This window comes from Tamandua tetradactyla, chromosome 12 (genome assembly GCF_023851605.1).
Source record: "Tamandua tetradactyla isolate mTamTet1 chromosome 12, mTamTet1.pri, whole genome shotgun sequence".
Taxonomy (NCBI): Eukaryota; Metazoa; Chordata; class Mammalia; order Pilosa; family Myrmecophagidae; genus Tamandua; species Tamandua tetradactyla.
The window spans coordinates 24,703,146-24,728,977 of NC_135338.1; the positions used below are offsets into that span (position 1 = coordinate 24,703,146).

At 34.1% G+C, this 25,832-nt stretch overlaps 1 protein-coding gene across 3 annotated transcripts in view; it reads left to right on the forward strand.

Moving 5' to 3' along the window:
- Positions 1-25,832, forward strand: part of PALS1 (protein associated with LIN7 1, MAGUK p55 family member) — a 156,831-nt gene that overhangs the window by 33,556 nt on the left and 97,443 nt on the right. Inside the window, exons 2-3 of one of the 3 annotated variants that reach the window (XM_077122769.1) lie at positions 4,653-4,718; positions 10,492-11,024. In XM_077122769.1, coding sequence (XP_076978884.1) covers positions 10,658-11,024 — 367 coding nt within the window. In that variant the 5' untranslated portion in view covers positions 4,653-4,718; positions 10,492-10,657. The remainder of the gene's footprint in view (positions 1-4,652; positions 4,719-10,491; positions 11,025-25,832) is intronic. The other 2 variants (XM_077122771.1, XM_077122770.1) reach the window with 2 other exon arrangements.

Sequence of the window (25,832 nt, forward strand, 5' to 3'; positions counted from 1 at the left end):
TAAGCAAATGGAGAAATTTTCCACTGATTTTTAAAGAAAGCTCTTGATTTCAGGGAATGTTAGACATTATGTGTAGGGAGCTTGATTATCTGATTTTTAAAGAAACGAATGGCGAGCATCTCTTGTCTCCCCCAATTCTTTTTTATATTACCAGCTACTACAATGACAGGGTAGCATCCACATTTATAAAGGAACACGGGATAAAGGATGATTCAATATGCAATCCATCCTTTCCTGGGAATACTTGAGCCCAAACCCAAATTTTAGGCATAGAAAAGCAGGAAGAGGTTATTAGCTATTTGAATCTGCAAATGTGTTTCTCGTGGAATCTCATCACTTAGAAGAGAGAATGTGTATGCACAAGTTAATTACCAGTAATGATCTGTAGATTTCCCATTTCTTTTCTTAGCATTGAATAAGACTAAATGAAAGTATGGCAAGAGTTAAGAGCTTATGTTTTAGAGTCATACAGATTTGGTATGAGTCTTGGCTCTTCCACTTAGATTTATGAACTTGGGAAGCAGTTTAACCTCTCCATACTTGTTTTCCTCATTTGTAAACTGCAGATACTTCTTGTAGTTGGAAGGATTAAATTAGATAATGTATGTAAAATTCTTGACACTGTACCTGGCAAATAATGCTTTTCTACTGCTGCTGCTCCCCATACCACCATCACCTCCACATCTGCTGCCACCATCACTGTTTATTCAGTCTGTTCTGGTTCCCTCCTCTATAAAATAGGGATAAGAATTCCTTTTAAAGTACCGTACAAGGATATTGTAAGCATTATAATATATAGTGGATGTGAGACCAGGTACATGAGTAACTGGTAAGAATGTTGAATGTTTATTTTGAGGTATTCTTTGGACAAAATACTTTACTTCTTTTAACCTGTCCCTGCGTTTGGCAGTGGGGATAGTAGTAGTTCTTCTATTTGTAGTTGTTTGAGGATTAAGTTATATTTTGTCTCTGAAGCCAGATTATAAGCAATTAATGGGGAATGTATTGTATGCTAGAATATATTACTAAAAATATGTATGCTTTCCCACTCAGGTCCCAATATACAGAATAAGGCAATTTATTTAACAGTAGTTTTTTCCATCTGTTCCCCTGCTACTCTGTTGGATCATTATCTTGTTAAATTTCTAGGTTTATTGATCTTCCACTAAATGTTTGTATAACCTTGGTAAATAACTTAAATTTATTTAACCTTCCTTTATCATTTGTAAAATAAGCATGCATAAGGTGAGTGTTTTGTTTTCTAAACATCTAAATCAGTCGCTTTTATCTTGAAAAAAGATAAAAGTAAGCTTCTGCTCTTACTGTACCATTCACTGACAAGATGGCCCTTGAAAAGTACCTTCCTGAGCATTTTGAAAAACAGATTAGATGATATTTAATAATTTTTCAGCCTTGATTTATTATTTGGAAACTAGCAGTACTTGAAAAATACTGGTATTTTAGGTGGTTAGCAAGTAAGCATGGCTATTTAAACTTTTTGTCTTGAACTTATGAGGAACTCAATAAATAAGTGAATGCCTCAGTTTTGAATTAGCCACTATTCCATTGTTTGCTTTAATGCAGGGTTTCTCAGTTTTGGCTTTTATGACAGTTTCACCTGATAATTCTTTGTGTAGGGCACTGTCCTGTGCATGTTTACCAGATATCCTGGCCTTTACCCACTAGATAGCAGTAGCACCTCATCCCAATCCCAGACTATCAAAAATGTCTGCAGACATAATCTAGATTTCCCTTGGGGGTGGTGGAGCAAAATCACCTGTGGTTGAAAACTACTGGCATCTAAGAAATATTTAATAGGAGCCAAGATGACATTTGAAAATAAATCTTTTGATATAATTTAGTAAACGTGTATTTTAGAATATATATATAGCACAGTTTAAAAGCAGCAGTATTTTTTTTTCCAGCTGTGTTACTTTATTTTTATTTCAGGACAATTGTAAGGCCTAGAATCATGATACGAGAAAAGGAAATTATAAACTTAATCTTTTAGTTACAAATTTATGTTTTATATAGTTTTTGCCATGAATGTTCAAAGTATCTTATGTGCCTGAAAGTTTGTATGCAAGAAAGATGTTTTTTTTAAGCTACAGAAATTGCACTATTGTTAGCCATCTGAATTGAGTGTTGGGAATCATTTTTTTTCCTATCTGTGAGGGCAGATTTAAGTTATAATATATATTATTACTAATCCCTTTTGAAATTTTTCCTTATTGGATTTTTTTCTTTTTAAGATTTTTTTAATTAAGGGAAATCCCCCCCCCCTTTTTTTTTTTTGCATGAGTGGGCTCTGGAAATCGAACCCGGGTCTCCGGCATGGCTCCCTTCCCCTTTTTTATAACAAACTTATTCATGTAATGTATCCTAAATGAAATTAGTTTTAAAGCTATGAGGATAGCAATGGCTTCTATGGGATGCAATTATCTGGGTGATTAATGATGGAAAAACTATTTGAAGCCTTATCTGTGAACTAAGGAGAGTTTTAGAGACTTGCTTTATTTATTGCCTAGTATGTTATTAGTTTTTCTGAATGTTTCAAGTATGCTTGAGAAGAATGTTTTTGTTGGGTATGGGTAAAGGGTCTCTTTTTGGCCAAGTCATGGTCATTGATTTTGTTATTGTCTGTAGTACTTAGGTTCAGGTGTCAACTTGGCTAGGTCATGGTGCTCTGTTGTTCTTTTGCTGTGGACTTAAGTCATCAGCATGTTAAATTCATTTATGGCTCATTATATTTGCTGTTGACTAAGAAGAGTGCCTTCTACAAGGAGTGACATTTAATTTAATTATTTGGAGGCTTAAAAGAGATTAGAAGAGAGAGCTCAGCAGATCAGACCCCGACGTTTGGAGATGCAGAAAGGACATGCTGGGGGAAAGCTGTTGAAACCCGGAGACCAGGAGATAAGGCCAGCAGATGATGTCCCGTGTGCCTTCCCAAATGACAGAGAAACTCAGATGAAAGCTAAGTTGCCTTTCCTCTGAGGAACTGTAAATTTGTAACTAAATAAATCCCCTGTGCATCTAGTGTATTGCATTCTGGCAGCTTTAGCAAACTAAAATATTGTCCAAATATTTTAGTTACTGACTTTTTTTTCTGTCTGCTTGACCTGTCAATAATTGAGAAAGGTGCACTGAAATCTCTAAGCAGCATAATGATAAAATTGGCAACTAGTTCCTGTATTTATAGCACTTTTTTGCTCTATAAGTTTTAAAAGCATTTTATTAAGTGTATACAAATTTAGAATTGTTTAAGTTTCTTGGTAAATTGTATTTTTTATGTTAATGTTTATGTTAATGAATCATTTTATCCCTGTTTCCTCATAAATAGATTTACATAGGCAGCTTTCCATGTCTTTTTGATTTAGGTGGATCTTTGATAAAGCTGGATTAAAAAAAAATCTGATGGACAATATGTCTTAAATAGCAAGAGTAGATCATGTACATTTATTATGAAAACTGAGATATTTTAATTTCTTTCTCCCACTATTACTTTGTTGTCTTGTCTCATTAGTTATTCATTCCTTGCCCTCTACTGATATGGGCAAAATTGTGGGAATTCAGGAAAAAAAAAGAATCGATACCTTTCTGATTAGAACTGCAATGCCCTCATAGAGAAGATAGCGTTTGAATTGAGACTTGAAGAAATTGGGTGTGAGTTCGTCACAGGAGGTGTAGGAGCTGTTATGGAGGAAATAGGACCAGAAAAACAACAGGATTATTAAAATACTTCAGATGAGAAAAGAATGTTTAAATTAGAATAATGGATTCTGAAAACCTTGTGGAGTCAACAGTTATTGGCAACTAATTGGATTATAGGGTTTGAGGGAGATGAAAATCTCAGAGATAAAGATACTGTTAACAGAAGTAGGGAGGAAGTGGATGTCAGTTTGGAGTATATACAGTTTTCTGGCGATATCCACATATAAATGGACTTTCTGTGCCCTTAGCCTGAGCCTTTATTTCTGAATCCTCATGTGGCTGACTAATTTTTTGTCATTCAGATCTGCGCTTAAATACCATCTCCTAAAATAGGCCTTCTCTGACCATCTCATTTAATGTTTCCCCTTCCACACATCACTGTCTGTTGTTTTACCCTCTTATTTTCCCAGTAATCCTTTGTCTGGTCAACTTATGTATTGTTTCCTTATTATATTTGTTGCCTCACCAGAATGTACTCCTCCCTTAAGGTAGGATTCTTAGGATTAACTGCGGTTTCTGTCCAATTCTTTTTGGACCATAAACTTTTCTTTTTCTTGGCATGATAAATTATTTGTAATGTTTAAGATTGGTGCAGAAGTCGTAGTTTAGTTAAAACTAAAACTACAGTTTTTGCTTGCACTTTAACCTAAAAAAAATACCATTTTTAGAAAAAAACCTCAAACGGGTCTTACCCTTTATGAAAAACTTTTAAACCTTTCTCATCACGATTTCAATCAGTGACATTGAGTGTTAAATGATATCCATTAGAAACTTGGGGCATGGATGTGTATGCGCTCACACTTTTTTGACTTCCTACTAAGAAATCATATCTATGAACAGAATTGGGTATCATGTTGAATTAACTCCTCTCCACTGCCTTCCCCCCTTTAAAAACACTAGACTTTTTCAATTGATTGTCTCTTTTTTTTATTTTATAGACTAAGAAAACCTGAAATTTGTGAAAAAACAAAGAGAAACGGAATAGTCTTTCTAATTTGCATAACGTAAGTTTTTTTCACCATTCTTGGCCTGAATCTTGTGTTAGCTGACAAAGCTGTTTCTATGGAAACAAATAGTCCAACCTCTTGAATGTCAGAGGAATGCTGATCACTTGAAGTGAGTCTTCCCAGCTGCTGGTCAAAGACATTAGTTGAGGAAGAAGGGAAGGAAGGGTCAATTTTAAAATATTCTAGAATTCTGGACACTAGTGTTGACCAACCATATTTATATATGAAGTATATGTTTTACATTGCCGCCTGCCGAAAAGTCAGGATAATGACAGTAAGGGAAATTGTCTTCCTGCTAACCTGTCAAATTCCCAACTCTCACACAAATGTTTAGGCTTTTTGATACTGACCTATCAGTAGGCCTGTTTCCCTCAGGTGATTTCAGACTTTCCCCACCCCCAGCCTCATTCATTTGTACTTTTCAGATGAAGCTTATTTAGCTTCCTTGTACCCTCTCAGAACCAGTTCATGCAGGTCCTTCTCCAGTATCACTGAAACAGCTTTGGCCTGCCAACTTGGAAATTCAGTTTCTTCCTTTGTGGACTATGTAAAGATTTTTCATTTGGAGGATGAGGGAACAGGGACTGTAATGAGGATTTGAAATGTAGACCTTTGAGACTTTTTTTTTTTTTTTTAATAATTAGAGGATTGAAAAGAGAGGAGTATTCTTAGGGCCAGTAGTTGGTAAGTCTATTATCTACCTAAAAGGGTCTGTTATTTGCACAAAAGGAGATAGTTCTATAGTTCAGTCATCTACCAATTTCTGAATTGTCAAACAAAGGGCCCTTTGGAGGAAGAAGGTATAATTCCTTTGAACTGGGACTCTTTTCACTGTCTATTGATGTGTATTGACTATATATATATAAACCAGAGTATTCATGGATGCCTGTTTAAAAATTATAATGATCCTGGCGGTGCAAAGATAGCTCAGTGATAGAATTCTTGCCGGCCATCCGGGAGACCCTGGTTCAATTCCTGGAGCCTGTGCATGCAAAAAAAAAAAAAAAAAAAAAAAACCTGTAAGATGATATAATGTTTCTTTGATTCTGGAAGAACTCTAGGATCTTTCATGTCCCTCGTGAATTAGCTTGTGGCAGTTACAGAATCTTTTAAACAAGCGTTGTACCAGTGAGATCATTATTTAACTTAAGCTGTCTGGAAAGGTTTCTTGAAGGAATATGGACTTGAGGTAGGTTTTGAAGGTAAAAAATAAAAGGTGTGAAGTAGTTCATATTTCTTAGTTCATAAGGTATTTGGGCATGAAGAAAAAGATGTGGGAAAGGCACAAATGAGGAGGCTAATTTATTGAAAGCAGAAGGTTTATGCAGGAGAATAATAGAAGATGCAGTTTGAAAGTTGGTTTCACCCTATGGATTTGGACTTTATTCTTTAGGCAGTATGAGAGCCATCAAATGTTCTGAACAGAAGAGTGATTTGTTCATGTACTTAATTAAACATTTATCCCTTACTAGGTACCAGAACTAGAGATGAACACAGCAGATCCCTGCCTATTAGATTATTTACCTATATGCCCTTAAAATTAATGTGTCCAGGACTAAACTCATTTCCATTTAATTCCCTTATTCTTTGTCCTATATTCCCCATTTTAGTTAAAAATGGACCCAGTCGCCCAAGGATAGTAATTAAGAATGCTGGCCCTATGCTGGATCTTGGATCCAGAGATGAATCACCCTGGTTCCTGACCTTAAGGAACTTCTAATCTGATGGGGCAGATAGACAGAGCTGCAAATAGTTATCATCCATTTTGGTTAGGGAGATGATGGAGTGTCAGGTTGCAGAGACACCTATCAGTTTGGGGAGTCATAGAAACCCAAAAGAAGATTTCTTTGAGCTGAGGATTAAAAGAAGAATAGACGAGAATTTTATCCTATGCAATCTGATTCTGAAGCCTGCTCTCTTAAACATTGTGATATTTTGGGTTACTGGGTGGATATAGTGGCATTAATTAGTATTAAAAACAGGAAGTGGGCAATGCGACGGTGACTCAGGGGCAGAATTCTTGCCTGCCATGTGGAAGACCCAGGTTCAATTCCTGGTGCCTGCCCATGCAAAAAAAAAAAGAAACACATAGAGAAAGAGGATGGAGGAGGAGAATATGAGGAGATTAAAGGGAAATATGAGTTTAATTTTGGACATATTAATTTCTAGATCCTGGTAGGACATCTAGGAAGATAGACTAACAGGCAGGGATCTTTAGGATCTATAACCCTAGTTAACTAGACAGGAGTAAATGCTGAATTAAATTATTTGCAAAATCACCCCACTTTTCAAAGTCTTTAATGGCTCTCTTACTGCCTAGAGAATTAATGACATATATATTTAAGACCTTTTATAAGCTGGACATAATCAAACTTGGTAGTCATGTCCTCCAATTCTCCTGTACAAGCTGACTGCTTTAGTTAAACCAGCTGCCGTATTTGTGCCTTTTCCATGCCTTTTTTCTTCCTGCCTTTAGTGCATAGTGCTCCTTCCTTATTCTTCCATCCTATCTTCAAGGGCTACCTCAATCCACATTCTTCATCTTAAAACAGTCATTTGGACATACTTCTAGGATTGTAATGAGGATTAAATGAGTGAATACCGTGTGAAGTCTTGGAATATTGTCTGACATGTAAAAAAGTGCTCAGTAAATGTGACTTCTAGTTGTTACTGTAGTTATTACTACTACTATTAGGATGATGACTGCTACTACTTCCTCCTGCTCTTCTTCCTCTTCTTCTCTTTTTGCTCTTCTGTGTGAATATAGATACCAAGTTCTATTGATTCTATGCACTAAATATATCTTAAATATAACATCTATGTACTTTCAACTGTCAGGGCCCGTTTCTTATAGTTGCATTCAAGCTAGTTTCATCACCATCCTTCAGTCAATCCTATATACTTCTACCAGAGTGCTATTTCTATAAAAGTGAATGTGATTCATCTCCTGCTTAAAATCCTTTAATGATTCTCATGCCTTATAAGATAGTTATCTTTGCTCGTAATTTATAGTCTGGCTCCCTACTTGCCTTTCCAGCTAAATTTCATTGTTATTCATGTACTGCATGCTTCCATGGTCCCGTCCAGGTTTATAAGCATTTTCTATTCGTTTTTTTGAAAGTGCCATACTCTCATATTCCTCCTTTCTGTTGGTCATGTGATTTCCTAAGTCTGAAACCTCCCCTTCTTGTATTTGGCTAATATATATATTTTTAAATCTGACTAATTTTTAGTTGCCCTTTGATCTCAAAGGCATCCTTTGTTTTTAGTGTTAACTTTCACTCTTTATCACAAAGTTTACCACAGACAAAGTTTTAGAGTCTATCCTCTGTGCATCCTCTGTGAATTTATAATATTTTAAAATTTAGTTTAACACTTATTTAACATTTCCTATGTGTCATGTATTGTGCTAAGCACTAGGGTTATAAAAATAAGACATAACCTCTGTCTTTAATGATTTAGAGTTTATTGAGGAAAGACCAATGGGGAAGAAGAATAATTTATTTTCGTGGTTATCTCTCCCAGTAGACTGTGATGAACACTCCAAGGGAGGTGACCAAAATGGGATTTTAAGCAAATTAATATCAGGTCAAATATTTTTGGGGAGGAGGAAAAGACTAGATTCACATAGACAAGCCTGAAAACCCTAACACAGATCACCTGGCTTAGTTTTGCATAATCTGTAATTTACCTCATTATCTAGCATAGTGAATATATGGACACAGTCTTATGTATTAAAGCTTAGAGTTTTAATTTCAGGTACATGATTTTTGTGGACTAAAATACAAACTAAGTAAAAAATACATTATTCATTATAAACTATTACTTTAATATCCAGTAAATGTTGTAAATAGAGAAGGTTGAGAGTTTTAATTTTATGGAAGTATGTACACTCCTAGATTTTTTAAATTAAAATTAAGCATAGCACTAAAGTAACTCCTTCGCAAATTTCTGCTTGCTTGTAATGAAAACATTAAAGAAGCTGAATTTGCATTTACATATAATCAAAATATAAAACTTAAGAATTTCCTGAAATAAATAGCCATCTATCGAAGCAACTTTCTGATAAATAAATATTTGTAGACAGATCACAAAGGTTTTAAAACAGAAAAGCTAAAATCTGGATGGAAGTCAGGAGAATCAAGTAAATTCCACAATGTAATTTTACATTGCAATTTTAGAATGCAAATGTAATTCTAGTGGATCGTATAATTTGCATCCATTTTCCTGGCTTAGTCTTTTCCTAGTAGTCTTGCATTAGCAATGTTTGAAAAACCAACTTTTGTTTAGTTGGCATTGTGTCCTAACCAACTTGTTTGCTGAAGTGATGCGCGATTCAAGGAGGAAGTAGGTTTATTATTGTAAATATTTTTAAAGTCTTGAATGAAAGGAGACTAATTAGATTTAATATGTGGGTTTACCCGTATATAAACAATCTGCCTATTTTTTTACTGAGAAATGGATGAATGAACAGCCAGTATCATCCAGTAAAATATTTTTCATGTTTAAAATATATTGAAAGATTTTTATAAGAGAATCAAATTAATACTAAAAAGTAATGTATATATATTTTATTGTATATATATTTTAGTTTTAAAACTTGCATACCTTATCTGATTTAAAACTCAGACAGTTCTATGAATAAATTTTCTAATTGAGAAATGTGAGATTCAGAGAGAATAAGAGACTGATCTCAAGTTATAATAAATGAACTGGCAGAGCCAGACTTAAAATTCAGATTTCTTGCCCCCAAGACTAATATCTTCTTTTTCCTATATAGTTGACTTTTTTTAAACTTTTTTTATTGTGCAAAAATAACATATATACAAAAAAGCAATAAATTTTCAAGTACATTTTTAACAAGTAATTATACAGAATATTTTAAAGTTTGATATGGGTTACAGATCCATTATTTCTCATTTTTTTCTTCTAGCTGCCAAGATACTGGAGACCAAAAGAAATACCAATATATTGATTCAGCAGTCATATTCATTTGTTAAATCCTGTCTTCTCTATTTTACCCCTCCTTCTCTTTTTTTTCTTTTCCTATATAGTTGACTTTTAAAAATCTGAATCAACCCTCTAAAAGAGTTAATCCCATTTTTTAATACGACTGATTAGGATACTTGATAACCCAAATAGTCTTTTTTTTCCACATAATTTAGCTTCATTCTGTCAATACCTTAGATGTTAAAATTTTTGTTTGTTGGGTATCTTCTACATCTCATAAACTCCTGAAGATGAATTGCCCCCCACAATACTGTCTTTATGTCACGTGAGGCACCATAGCATGGCTTGCTGTGCCACGTCTGTTGGTTTTCATTAATTTCTTTAGCAGTTAACTAGGAATTTATGTCAATCCCATATGTATTGAGTATAAAATTGTGTGTTGAGACAACTATAATAAAATGACTAAAACTTTTTTATACTTTGAGCAGCCTATTCTCTATCAGTCTGATACCCAAAACTTTCTTTGCTGCTTTACTAAACTTTCTTAAGTGAATTGCTTCTTCAATGTGTCATTTTCCTGAGCTTTAAAATTAAACAGTTATGCTTCCAAGTTCTTGGGGCAAGGAGCAACTTTTGGAGGAGCACTTTAATTTTTTTAGGATTATCTGTAATATGAAAGTACTTAGTCTATATAGCAAAGTAAATGTATACTTAAATTTTTTTTTGTATTGTGTAGAGATGAGAAATGGGCTGTGTAAAATTTGCTTTTGTATTGTAACTCTTATGCTTTTCTCCCCCCCCCCCCCATCTTTCCCCTTAGATTTCCTTCATGGATACTTGTTCATAGCATTATTATGTGATGTGAGAAGTTTTTTTTTCTTTTTTCTTTTTGAAGTAACATGGATTTTATACTACAGAATCAAGAGAATTGGCTTTATAGGAAAAGTAATTTATAAAAAGTGGTATAGTTTTTTTTATAAATAACCATGACAACATCCCATATGAATGGGCATGTTACAGAGGAATCAGACAGCGAAGTAAAAAATGTTGATCTTGCATCACCAGAGGAACATCAGAAGCACCGAGAGATGGCTGTTGACTGCCCGGGAGATTTGGGCACCAGGCTGATGCCCGTACGTCGAAGTACACAATTGGAGCGTATTCGGCAACAACAGGAAGACATGAGGCGTAGGCGAGAGGAAGAAGGGAAAAAGCAAGAACTTGACCTTAATTCTTCTATGAGACTTAAGAAACTAGCCCAGATTCCTCCAAAGACTGGAATAGACAACCCTATATTTGATACAGAGGAAGTAATTGTCTTAGAAAGTCCTCATTATGCTGTGAAAATATTAGGTAAGTAAAAACAGCAGAATAATAGAAACTGTTTTGCCTAGTTTATGCCTTAACATAAGTGTGTTTGGGGAGGAAGAGAGGTGTAAGAGTATGTAAAGTAAAGGCAAACCAAGATGAGTTCTTTTCCAAACCAAGATTTCCAAACCAAGATGAGTTCTTTTCTTGGAAAGACCATTCTTGTTTACTATGAGCCAAGTAGATCTAAAAGCATGTGGCTTAAATGTTCAGTCACTGTAAGTAAAATCTTTTTTGTTGTAATCTTTGAATTAAAATTTTCTACATCTGATCTAACATTTAGAGGCTTGAAACTCACCTTTTATAACAAATTCACAAAATTCTCTATCTGCTGAAAAGCATTTTCATATTTTGAGTTTCTGATTTCCTAAAGTTTCTAAAATGTAGTAAAAGTAATATCTGTAGCTTTAAATCAACTTATTTCTTTAATCAGTAACCATCAAGAAGAGGGACTAGTACTGTCGTGTTGACATCTATAGGATATGGCCCAAAATTCACTATACTATCTATTCCCAAATTCTGTTCTAGGGGTGGGGTGTGAGTGGGAGGATTAATTCGATGAAATATTAATAGATACAAACCAGAAAGTTCTGTAAGCAAATAAAAAAATATTTTTGAGAATACTGGTTTAAATAAGTGTTTAATGACTTACATGACTCCGGAAGAAGTTGATGTCTAATGCACATGTACCACTCCTCATTCCTTCACATGCACAAGACTGCTCACTGTACTGGTGTTAGGAGTTACTGAAACTCAGTTTGAGAAATGCTGTTTTGTATGTTAATTTGTGTTCCCTTAAAAACTGGGCTTACTCAAATGAAGATTTTTTTTTATGTGATTTTATTGAGATATATTCACATACCATGTAATCATCCAAATTGTACAATAAGTGGTTCATAGTATCATCATACTGTGCATTTATCATCACAGTAGATTTCTGGACATTTTCTTTACTCCAAACCTTGTGTCAGTCGCAAAGTTTTCATAGTCACATGGTCACACTTTAAAAGCTCAACTTAAAGAATCAAGGCTATTGGATTATAATTTCAAGTATTTCTCTCTAGCTACTCCAATATACCCAAAACTGAAAAGGGATATCTGTATACTACATAAGAAAAACCTGCAGAATGACCTCTCAACTCATTTCAGCCACTGAAACTTTTTGTTTCATTCCTCTTCCCTCTTTTGCTCAGGAAGTCTTTCTCAACCCCATGATGCCAGGGCCAGGAGTCATGTCCCATGTTGCCAGGGAGAATTACACCCCTGGGAGTCATGTCCTATGTGGGGAATGGGATATTTTGTAGTTTACTTCTTTTGGACGTGAAAAGAGAGATACTTCCATCTTGTTTTATGTCATTCCTGTTTGCCTTTTATTGGCCCTCATGTCCCATCATTCCATTATTTAAAAAAAATTTCTGTTAATAGTTCTGTGACTAGGAGAAAGTTTACACTCTAATGTATTCAGCCCAAGCTGGGATTGATTCTTCTATTTCTGTGTTTAAATTGAAGATTAATGTATTTGTTCATTTGCTTTATCTAAATCATGCTTAAATGTTTATCTAATAGGTAATATTTTGTAATCACAGTAAATAAACAAAATTATGGTTTAAGCCAGGTTCATGTAGTGGAAATTAGTGATTTTTTTTCTTTTTTTGCTTAAGCACAGAAAGTTGGAGAACAATGCTTATAAGTTTTTTTGCTTTTCTTATCACTGTTTGTATGTTCCTTGACTAATGTTTGTATAAGTGTAGATTAAAGAATAGTTATATTTTCTTTTAACAGGCAATCTACTCTGGTTTTCAAAAAATTGTGATCCTTAAAATTAAGGCTGTTTTTATTTATTTGAGTTTAATGTTAAATGTGGTATTTTTAGTTGATGTCTTTCTTGGATGGGAGAAGATTTAATATTTTGAGAATGTAAGTGGTAGATTTATTATAAATACATTCAACACAAAGGTCTGTTACTTGTAGGAAACATGAAACTTATAACAGGTTATAAGTTGTTCTGGTCAGTTGTAGCCTCAGTTTTTGGATATATTTGGTTTTAAATTTTCATTTTAAAATGAAGTGAAATAGCTTTGTAATGAACATTTTTTCTGGTTTATAATTTGCTAACGCATCAGACTCTTAACAGAAGTACTCCCCTGAAGCTAAGTGTCTTCCTGCTAGTATTTTGATTAATACACACATGACAGGAGACAACTTCTCAGCTTTTCTTACAGCCCGAAGAAGCAGCAGCCGTGTTTTAAGTGAGGAAGGGATAAGGCTTCTGATTTATTTCTTTGAGAGGAAACCTTCAGTTTCCAAATGATACATCTTTGTTTATCCGTGAGTAGACAAAGTTCTCTTAAGAATTGAAAGTATGTTTGGGAAGGTTATATATTTTAATTGGCTGGTAGATTTTAATGAAAGTATTTGTAAATTTGGCACTGTGTAGTAATAACTTATAGGGATGGAATTGATAGAAAATATTCAGAACGGATGAACTGAATTTTCTTGTTTAGGAGGCAGTCAGTCATCTTTAAAATCTCTTTCATAAGAAAAACAGACTACCAACGTTATGAGAGAAATCCTGAGAAAAGAACAGAATGCAAGTTAGAGGGAGAAGACGTAGAGTAGAATAATTTTCACATATCTAGGTTATGGATTTCACTGTTTTTGTTTATTTTCATATTCACAGCTGAATAATTTTGGTACAGGAAAGTGGAAAGGTAAATATAATAGACTATTTAACTAAATAAACTAAGGAAGGCTGCCACCTATCATATATGATTGTTTTATCTTTGTATAGACCTAGCATGAGTGCACACATGCTTACACACCAACTCACACCCACAGTGAACTAGGTTTTGTGATTAATAAGGAGACTTTTGAAATTCATGACTAAGCTTTCTAATCTATACCAGAAGCTATTAGTGTAAAGAAAAGAAAAAAAAAAGATAGACCAAAGGGAAGGAAACTGAGATGAATCAAACAAAACAAAAAGAATGAAACATTTTCATGATATTTATAATAGCATGTTTCAGTCTTGATTAGTATATTTATATTTTTTGCCAGATATCCTCTGGTTATTCAGTCTGAAGAGTATTCCTGCATTTGACATTTTAAAGTAAATGATCTCTTCCACATTTCTCTGTAACATGAACTGATATTTGATTGATATGGAATATACTGGAGTTTTGCCTAATCGGTATAAACTCTTTTCAAGGTGACTTTTAAAATAAAGTTTTTCTTTAAACCAATAAACAGATTCCAATTCTTAAAAGACTTGAGTTTTAGCTCAACACACTTCTGAGAGGTTAGTTATTTTAGCTATCAAATATTTACTCAACTGCTATAGATAATTTCCAAACAAACTTTTATTAGTTATTCTTTCAGTGGCTTTTTTTTTCTCCTGAAACTGTTAATACTAGGTTTAATATTTAAAGTGTGGGACAACTTGAAAATTTTCTGATTTGTTCAAATTGCTAAAATTAGAGCTAACTTAAAGGTTAAAAATTCATCAGAATATATATAGTCATGTAATTTTTGGTTTTTAAATATGCATAAACCTACTGAAAAGTAATTAACTGCAACGTCATTCAGTCTTTGAATAACTAAGACACATTGGATCAAAACTCCATTCCACCTGTTCACTAATACTGAGCTTTTTAACTTTTCCACATCACATTTTTAGAAGTGCATGACATCATGGCATAATGAAAAGAACAGGGATGTTGGAGTCAGAACTGAGTTTAAGTACTTTTTATTTGTACTTTTTGGTCTTTTGTGACTGGCTTAGCATAATATTTTCAAGGTTAATCCATGTTGTAGTCTCGATCAGTACTTCATTCCTTTTTATGGCTCAATAATATTACATGGTATACATTTGCCACATTTTGTTTATTATCAGTTGATGAACATTTTGGTAGTTTCTGCATTTTGGCTGTTGTGAATAGTGCTGCTATGAACATCTGCTTTTCTTTGAATACCATTTACCATTCTTTTGGATATGTACCTAGGGGCAGAATTGGTGACTTCATGTGCTAATTCTGTGTTTAACTTATTGAAAATTGCCGTACTATTTTCCACTGCCATACTATTTCCACAGCAATTGTACCATTTTACATTCCCCTAGCAATATATGAGAGTTCCATTTTCTCCATATCCTCTCCGTAAATTATTATCTGTTATTTTTGTTTTAGCTATCATTATCAACCAGTAATTTTTTGTGAACTAGGAAGGAATAGAAAAACTTTTAAAAACTGTGTTGCACATTATAAAGATCCATAAATTTTTTGTTTCAAATAGGTCTCTGTATGCTGGGTTGGGAAATAGATCATATATTTTTTTTAATGAATTGCTGACAAAAAAGAGAAATATTGTCGTAGCCAAGCCTTATTTTAGTAAAAGGCTTGAGGTGAGCTTGACCACTGATACACAGCACAGCTAATAAATGCTGAAACTATCACTAGAAACCAGATATTCTGACACTGTACTTAGGTAATTTTTCCTTTCTTTGCAATCTCCCTTTAGTTTTTGGCTAGAGAAAAATCATATAACTTTTCCATTTTATTGAATAGTTGTCACTTCAATGACAGTTTTTCATTGTCTTATATTTCAAGGTAAGATTTTTACTGTGCTGTCTCATCTATATTTGCTTATATAATTGTCTGTTATATACTTTTAGTTGGTTAACACAATTTTTTATGACTAATTACTATTTAGGATCTTTCATAAGCTTCTGATTATTTTTAATAAATTCAGTTTGACCCAATTTGCTGAAAGCCAAAGTTCAAAGATTGAACTTTTATGTTCTTAAATTTAAAAAGAAAGAAAAAAAATGATAATCTTTAAGCAAAGATTTCTTGAACGAACTTTCTAAGTTTGAGCTAGCCGTAAATAACTGAAAAGTGATAATTCCTCATATTCAAAAATATTACATTTCTCATTTGGAATACTGCATTTGACTGTACAGTTTAGAGCAAAAGAAGTATTAGAAGTTTCAGAAAAAAGTCATAAAGTTGGTCAGAATCTAGAATTTGAGGATACTTTAAAAAATAATTAGGATTACTTAAGAAATGAAATGGAAGAATCTTGACTCTGGAACAGATCTCTAGAAACTCATCTTTCATCTGGGGTAATTGAGTGTATTAAGTAAACATAAACGAAGCTAATCTAGGGTAAATGGTTATTGCCATTGCTTTGAAAGAACTACAGAGATGAAGATTCCTTAACTTCCTTGGATAATTTTAATGTTTACTCTTACAGTAAAAAATTCTCCCTTATGGTTGCCCAGAGGTCTTACAGGTTAAGGCTAAAAGAATGTTTGAAGATAGGATTTTCAAATACAGTAACTCTAGGTAGTTTCTTTCTTGCCTGTTTTACATTCTTTTTACATTTTAGTCTGCCAAGACAAGGCAAGGGTAGAGGAGAGAGTGAGTTCAGAGGGTAGATTTGTGGACTTAGGTTTGAATATGTATTTATCTGAATAACTGTATCCCAAAACCAAATATAAATTATTATTCTTAGGTTATTCTTTTAGATCTCATCACATCTTTTAGCATTAATAAGTGTTAAATGAAATATTAGAGAAGATGATAGAAACTTAAAACACAATTCCACTGAAAAATCTAATATGAAGAAATAGATTAAACTGCAGGACAAAGAATATAGACTAGATAAAAAGAACTTCCTGGTGGGGAAGTTGTTACAGACTAGAATGTATTACCAAAGCAAGGTTTGCTATTGCTTGCCCTTGCTTTTCCCTCTTCAGAGTGTCTCCATCTCTGTTCTCCATCTATCCTGCCTACTTCTGTGTACCTCTCTGCCTCAGTACTCCCTTGTCCGCTGCCCACCTGTATTCTCTAGTCCTGTGGTTCTCTATTTCTCTGTCCATGTAGATCTTTCTTCTTGTGTTTATTTTCTCTCTGTGTATGTGAGGGAAGGAAGGCCTGTGATCTCTGTGTATGGCGAATCTCTATTGTCTCCTTTTTCTGTTGTCTCTCTCTCTGTGTATTTTGTGTGCCCTCATCTTTTGTTACAGAAGAGGGTACATATTTTCCAGGACTAATTTATTTGTATCTGATTGGGTTTTTTCCCTTTTTTTTTTTTCCCCATGGGCAGACACTAGGAATCGAACCCAGGTCTCCAGCATGGCAGGAGAGAATTCTGCCCACTGAGCCACCATCATACCGCCCTGATTGGATTTTTTTCAATGGGATGTTTTGGGTATTCTTTTTTTTTTTTTTTTAACTTTTTTTATTATAAAGTATAGCATATATACAAAGCAAAGAAATAAAAAAGCAATAGTTTTCAAAGCACTCTTCAACAAGTAGTTACAGGACAGATCCCAGGTGGGCTACCATATGGGATCCTCTCATATTTTTCCTTCTAGCTGCTCCAGAATATAGGAGGCTAGAGGGCTTAAATATTTTTTTTATCATCACAGTCGCCTTTTTTTCCTTCCTTTTTTGTGAGAAATAGCACATGTACAAAAAAGCTATAAATTTCCAAGCACAGCACCACAGTTAGCTGTAGAACATATTTCAGATTTTGACATGGGTTACAATTTCACAATTTTAGGTTTCTACTTCTAGCTACTCTGAAATACTGGAGACTAAAAGAGATTAGTCATTACCAGTTTAATGATTCAGCATTCATATTCATTTGTTAAATCCTATTGTCTCTGTATAACTCCACCATTACCTTTGATCTTTCCATCCCTCTCTTTAGGGGTGTTTGGGCTATGGCAGTTCTAAATTTTTCATATGGGAAGGGTCTGTCAGTAATATGGGGTAGGAAGATGGAACTGTCTGATATTCTGGAGAGGTTTCAGGGCTTTATCTGGACCAGGGACTCATCTGGAGGTTGTAGGTTTCTGGAAGGTTGCTCTAGTTCATGAAACCCTTGTGGAATCTTACGTATTGCCCTAGATGTTCTTTAGGATTGGCTGGAATGGTCCTGGTTGGGAGTTGGCCGGTTATGATAGGTAGCAAGGTCTACCTGCAGCTTGCGTAAGAACAACCTTCAGAGTAGCCTCCTGATTGGATTTTAATTTAAAAAATCTCTCTGCATTGTGCAAATTATTGAAGATTTATTTTTTGTTTTTTTAATAACAGATATAACCTAATTGCTTCATTAAAGAATGGAGCATTTCTGTGTATAGAAAACCAACTGTACATGAATAATATTTGTGAAGTGCTATTAAAGATGTATCATATAGTAACAAAGTGTTTTTCTTTTACCTACAATCAAATATTCTAACCTTTGAAGTTAAGAATTTTTAAACAAAATTTTCCTGTGGAAATTTAAATATTAAGTATGAATGAGAATATACCAAAAAATGAGAATCACTGAATTGATACTACCAATAATTATTCATTATATCATCATACTTGAAAGGAAAGACCCTTCTTCAGAATTCCATTCAATAAATAAGTGATTTAAAACAGTACATGCATTTCACTTTTTGTAATTTGGTAGATATCACCCTCTAATTTATTGCCTGATATATGTCCTCAAGACTATTTATTATAGGACAGAGGCACCATCGTTTTTGTTCTTCAAATTGATGGATTTATTTGTAATTATGTAATTTTGTCTTGAGAATTTGTGTCATTTTGTATTTCAGCTACGTGTGATTTAGTTCTTATATTCTTGGTCGAGCTACATATATTTAAAGAGGTTTTTTAAGACTTCTGAGTGGTAACTTTATCCTTTCTGCTCATTCATTAAACATTTTTAATGGAAACATATTTGAGCCTGTAGGATGAGAATACTTTGAGGCAACTTTTCTATATAAAAAGGCTGTCTGGAAACTTTCCCAGCTAAGTTGGTCATAAAAGTATTAGGGGATTTATCTGAAAATTATGTCTTATTCCACTTAAATAATAGTTACCAATTTTCCTCTACTACTTTCTTACCCAGGTTAGTGCAACACTATCAAAGATACCTTACAGCATTTTTTAAAAAGATATATAACCTCTATGTTTACAGAAATTGCATTTTTGGCTTATTTTGCAAAAACTCCATTGTATTACATAGCATTCTGTTGAAATGTTAAAAATGAAAATAAAATACTCAGAAAAATGGTGCACAAGTGGTTCAGTGCTAGAATGCTTGCCTTATATGTGGGAGACCTGGGTTCGATTCCCTGACCATGCACCACTCGGAAAAAAAAATGCTCAGAAAAAAAATTTTAATGTAAGAAGGCACTTAGAATATCAGAAGTAGAATGCAGTATTATAAAAGCAGCATTCAGAGGGTGAATTAAAACACAGGTTTATGTATTATATGTGTGAACATGCACAAACACAGTTAACTAGAGGAAATTCCTCCTAATGAAACATAGTAATGAAGGTAGAACATAAGCTCTTTAGTTAGTACTAGTGATGTACTGGTCAAAAGACATCTCAGTACAACTTTTCCAGAGTTTATGTAGATAAATGACATAATCGTAGTCATGCCCAAGGAGCTGCAAAAAAAAAAAAAAAAAAAAGTTTTTGTTGTTGCTGTTGTGGTAGAATAAGCACTGCTTTTATGGGCTGAAGAAATGGTTTCATTTTTGTCAGTGACTTTAGGAAGTCACCTAATCATTCTCTACCTCTCTCTGTCAGAGATTTGATCTGAATTACTTATATCCCAGTGTTTAAAAAAGATTGGAATGTATCTCAAGGTTTTGATGAGGATTAAATGAAATAATACATATAAAAATATAATATTCCATATTTTACTCTTCAGTAATGACATTGACTAATATGTAGTTAAGACCAAATAAATAATTTGTAGTTTTTCAATAATGGTTGGTGATAATCTAATTATAAAAGCTGCACTTCAGTGCAAGTGATTTCAGTGTAGACTGGCAACATTGGTTAACTTAATGAGTCTGGAGACATTTCCTAGGAATGATAATTTATCTAGGAAAAGATCATTTCACTGGTAGAAATTTTTACTAATGACGCTTGAGAGATGAGTGAAATTGTAAAGGATAATCTTTACATGGAACAAGTTTAAGGTTCTAAAAAAAATTGAACTTTAAGCCCAGTTTAATTTGTTGACATTTTTAGAGTTAGCATGATTATTAGGTTCCCTCAGAACCTGTTTCTTCTTTTTCTTTTTCTTTTTTTTTTTTTTTTGGTGCATGGTCTAGGAACCAAAGCCCGGTCTCCCTCATAGAAGGTGAGCATTCTATCCGTTCACCCCAGAACTTGTTTCGAATCAGTCTTGCCCTTGAATGTAGGTATCCTTTGGGACCCAGTTTGTCATTTACCTGTTTCACAGCCTTCCTTTTCCTATGTTATCTTATCTTGGTCCCTGACCTACTGAGTGAAAGACTTTTCCAGTTTGACCCTGGGATTCTTTCTATAGATTTTAAGCTGTCCAAGATAGTCTTTATGGCTTTAGAACACTGGAAGTTTCTGATCTGTTTCATTTTTGGGTTTATTTTGTCTGAATTTTCACACATTCTGTTACTCTCTGTTAAGGACAGTTGCATTTTCATTGATTTTATTTTTCCTTTCCTATTTGTTCTAAATTAGAATTTTACCTCATTCTCCTCAAGGTGAATACATCAACCAACTTTAATATTTCTCTGGATCCTGTATTCTTACCCCAGTTCCCATATAACAAAAGGAGCATATTTCTTAGAACTTCAAGGCTGCTTTCCCTTTGGATTAACCATAAGTTTTCTGGTTTCCTTTCTGTGCAGTGTCTTAACCCTTGTTTTTTTAACATTTTTTTATTGTGAAATAATGTATACCAACAACAAAAAAAACCCCGGTAATTTCTAGGTACATTGTAACAAGTAGTTGTAGAACAAATTTCAGTGTATGGTAAGGGTTACAGTTCCACATTTCAGTTATTTTCTTCTAGGTGCTCTAAGACACTGGAGATTAAAAAGAAATATCAGTATGATTCAGTATTCATACTCATTTAAGTCCTGTGCTCTTTGATACAACTCCTTCTCCTTTGATCCTTCTCTTTGTCTTTAGGGATATTTGGGCAATGAACATTCTAACTTCTTCTTGTTGAAAGGGGGTGTCCACATTATAGGATAGGGAGATGCACCTGGTTGATGCCCTTGGAAAGACTGTTACCTCTGGGTTTCAGAGTTTATTTGTGTTAGGAACCGTCTGGAAGTTTTAGGTTTCTGGAAAATATATATAGTGACTAAAACTTCTATAGGGTTTCAGAGACCTAGGTATTCTTTAGAGTTTACAGGGATTCTTTTGTTTGGGGCTTGGCATACCATCGCAATTTAACAATATCTAGCTGAAGCTTACATAAGCATGACCTCTTGATTCTGTTTGAAATCTCTTAGCCACTGATACCTCATTTTGTTACATTTCTTTTCCCCCTTTTGGTCAGGTAGGCATTGTTGATCCCATGGTGCCAGGATCAGGCTCACCTCTGGGAGTCGTGACCCACATAGTGGAGAGGGTGATGATTTTCCTTGCAGAGTTAGGCTTAGAGAGAGAGAGGCCACACCTGGGCAACAAAAGAGGTTCTTTGGAGGTAGCTTTCAGGCATAATTACAGGTAAGCTTAGCTTCTCTGCTGTAGAAATAAATTTGATGAACACAAGCCTCAAAATCAAGGGCTAGGCCTATTAACTTGGAGTCCCTGATGTTTGTGAGAGTATCAGGGGTTTCCCAAGTGGTTAAAGTTTAATAGTTCCGTATTTTTTTTTTTACAGTCACTTAAGGGACTTTGCCAATATGTTTAAATTATCTACCTACCCAACTCTGGGATGTATCTGGGTATTACATTAAGGTACACAGAATTATAAGTTCCTTGTGCCCATTCTGGGTTCCATATGTTTGGGTTGTTTATATGAGCTATCCAGGCATGCCAATACTTTTTTATTATATGCCCAGCATACTCTGGAATGATCTGTGTACTAGCTATACAGAATTGCAGGACTTCATTCCCAAGTCTAGGTTCCGTGTGTTCAGGTTGTTTAACTGAACTAGCCAGACAGATTAAGTTAGATTTTATGCTACAGAAAATTTAGGTTTAGATAAAGGTCTGCAATACAAACAATATCATCCTTAACCCTGTATTCTGATTTACCTTAGTCCCAGTTTTCTTATTTCTAATTGAAGCCTGATCTCTTTCTGAGCTTCAACAGTTACTCTGTGTAGCACTGCTGACTTTTAGACCTACCAAACTCCAGCTCTGAGTCTTATCTGTCACACAGGTACCCAAAGTTCCAAGAAAATACCAGGTTATACACATATAGCATGGCGTCTCAGCATTTAGAAATGCCAGTTAAAGCTCAGTAATAAATATGACTCGTGTAAGAGCTTACAATCTAGGCCCCAATTTTCTTGTACTTTCTAAAAGAGACCGTACAGTATTTTCCTTTTGTTTCTGGCTTATTTTGCTCAATATAGTATCTTCATGGTTCATTCACCTCGATGCATGCCTCATGACTTCATTTCTTTCTGTAGCTTTACAATACTGTCATATGTATTCATCTCTTTTACCACAGTTCACTCTTTTACCACAGTTCACCCTTCTGCTTCTCAGTCAATGTACCCTTTGGCTACCCCTATCCATTAGGTATAATGAAAAATGTCACCGCAAACATCAGCGTGAAAATGTCTATTTGAAATGTCTATTCTCTGCTTTCAGTTTTTTCGAGTATATTCCCAGTAACAGGATTGCCTAATCATATGGTGATGTGTATTTAGCCTCCTGTGGATCCACCACATTCCCCTCTGGAGGGGCTGCCCCATGCTGTTACTCTACCAATATTGAATAGGTTTACCTCTCTCCACATTTTCACTATACTTAACCCTTTCTGTTTATTTATTTTGAATCTTCAGGTTTTGTTGAGATGTATTTATATGCCATGTATTCTATCCTAAATATATAGTCATTTCACAGTATCCTCACTTGTACAGTCATCATCACTCTCAATTTGAGTCACTTTTCATTGCTCCAAAGAGAAAAATAACAGAAAGACACACCCACACCAAAGAGAAAATCCAAAAGTCCTCTTAACTCTTGCTTCCCCCACCCCCAATTATTTACCCTTAGTAATATAGTGGTACTAGTGATGTATTCCTTTAAATATAAAACTTGGCATGCAATACGTAGTATTTTCACATACCCCTCTATTATTATCTCTTTGTATAAGTGTTATACCTTTACAGTACTTCATGCAAGAACTTACTTACATTTGAAGTGCTAATTAGTGAGGTACATGACTCTAAACATCCCCTTTCAATCATATTCATCCTCAGTATGGCACTATTACTTATAACCAACTAGTGAACCACCATCACTTCTATATAGTTCCATAATTTTAGCTCAACCTTGTTAACTAGTATATACATACTAGGTAACCATTTCCCCTTCTTTAGTTTCTATCTGTCTCTAAGTCCCCTTAATCCTACATTTTAAGCTCTGAGTTTACATTTTTGAAGGGGTTAGTATTAATGAAATCATGCAATATCTATCCTTTTATGCCTGGGTTATTTCACGCATCATTATGCCCTCAAGTTTCACCCATGTTGTCATATGCTTCACACTTTCATTTCTTCTTGCTGCTACATGCTATTCCATCGTATGTATATACCACGTTTTGTTTATCTGTTAGCCTGCTGATGGACACTTGTATTATTTCCATCTTTTGGCAGTGGTGAATAATGCTGCTGTGAACATGAGTGTGGAAATGTCTGTTCATGACATTGCTTTCTGCTCTTCTGGGCATATACCGAGTAGTGGTATTGCCAGGTTCTAAGGCATCTCAATCTTTAGTTTTCTGAGGAATCTCCAAACTACCTTCCTTCCACAGTGACTGTACCATTACACATGCCTACCAGCAGTGAATAAGTGTTCCAGTTTTTCCACATATCTTAACTCTTTAATGGCTGTCCGAGGTGATATATTGGTCTCAGGTTACATCTCTCATTAAGCCTTTCTTAGTTACATTAGTCTCACTTTCCCTAGTTCTTATTTATATTGAAATAAAATATTTTCAGTGTGGAAATTATATGCTGCGAAGAAAAGGGATACAAAAGTAAACAGTTACCAAAGGGAAAATAATCTCTCCATGAAGAGCAGATACAGAACTTGATATAGTAATCAAGGGTTATTTTGTATAAAAGAAAAGAGGTATAAGTACCTTAATAGTGCCCAAGTTTATCATATCATATCTTATAATATTAACAGTAATTATTATTAATGACCTTAGGTATTTGGTTCTTAGAAGAGTGCATTATAATCAGTTTAAAAATATATATACCATTGAAGAACATACTGGAGATTTTCATTAAATGTGTTTTAGTAAAACTCAGTACATACATGTCTTCGACTATTTTCCTTAGGAATTCTCAAATATCCTTGATTAAAAGTCACTATACTAATATAGGAATAAAAGATGAAATTATGTTTGGTATGTTGTACTTAAGACTGCAGGGACAAGTATATTCACTGAAATTCCAGTAGTTAATAAGGGGAAAAAAAGAGTAGAAAATATGAGCAGTTGATAAGCAGAAAATGCACAAAAGAAGACATGCAGATGGCTATTAATCTTGTGAAAATATGTTCAAGCTCACTACTAGGCTAAAAAATATATCTTTCCTTTACCAGATCACCACAATTAAGAGAATAATAATCGTTAATTTGGCTTGGATTTGTGAAAACAGGCACTCATGGTCATTGGTGGAAGGAGTATGACTTGATACAAAATCTGGAGAGCAGTTTGGCAATATGTATTATCATAATTTTAAATGTTTTTGCTATCTGATGAGGAATTTTATCCTAAGGAATAATAGGAAAAATGAGACTGCAAAACAGCCTTTACAATGTGATCTTTGTGGTTGTGTCAGCATTTTAAGTCTGAAAGGCTATTATAACAAAATGTATCAGTAGTTATAGAAAAAAGGAGGGATTGCAGCTGATTTTCTGATTTCTTGTTTTTAGCTTTGGTACACAGCAGAGATTGTTGAAAACACTGTCCCTAGTTTTTAAATATTTAAGTCTCCCTGGTTTGAAGCGATCCATTAGGGAAATAGTTGCCTTCTGGGCTGAGGTTTTTCATTTTTTATTTTGTTGCAAGATGAGATCTAAAGCTTGTGATTTTTCTCATTGCCATGATAGGGAGGCTGTAGACAAATCTTTTAATGAAAATTTCATTATCCAGTTAATTCATGTCCCTGAATATGTCTTGGCATTACCTAGATCTTCTATCCACTCGAAATTCTCTATAGTCCCTGTAAGATTGCAGTTTATTTCACCTGCTTCGTTGGCTTTGTAATTCTTTTTCTTTCTTTTTTTTTGGGGGGGGGGGGTTATTTAAATGTTTTTCTGTCGTGCTTTAAAGATACTTTAAGACTGTTGAGTCCTTTAAATCTCTTTTGGAGTTCTTAAGGAATTCTGTGGTAACCTCTTTCAATTTGATAGACTCTGATGTTTCTTATTCTTACTGTTTATTCTTTTAGAGATTGTATTAACATGTAGTTAAATTATGGATATTTCTCAGTCTTCAGTTCTGGGTCACAGCTTCTTAAGAATGTTAGGTCATTCTTACTGACAGTTTTGTTTTTCTCATCAGCTTTCAGTTTAAACTACTGAGTATATATATATATATATATATATATATATAAATAATTTTTTTTCTGAGCATGTATTTTATAATGAGATCTAAACTGTTTTCATTTGGGAGGGAAAATATACCGGGAAATATCAAGAATCAATTAAGGAGCTATTAGAAACCTAAGAGAGTCCAATGAAGTAGTTGGAAACAAGATAAATATATGAGAACCATTAGCTTTTCTCTATATAAAGAAAACTAACAAAAAGC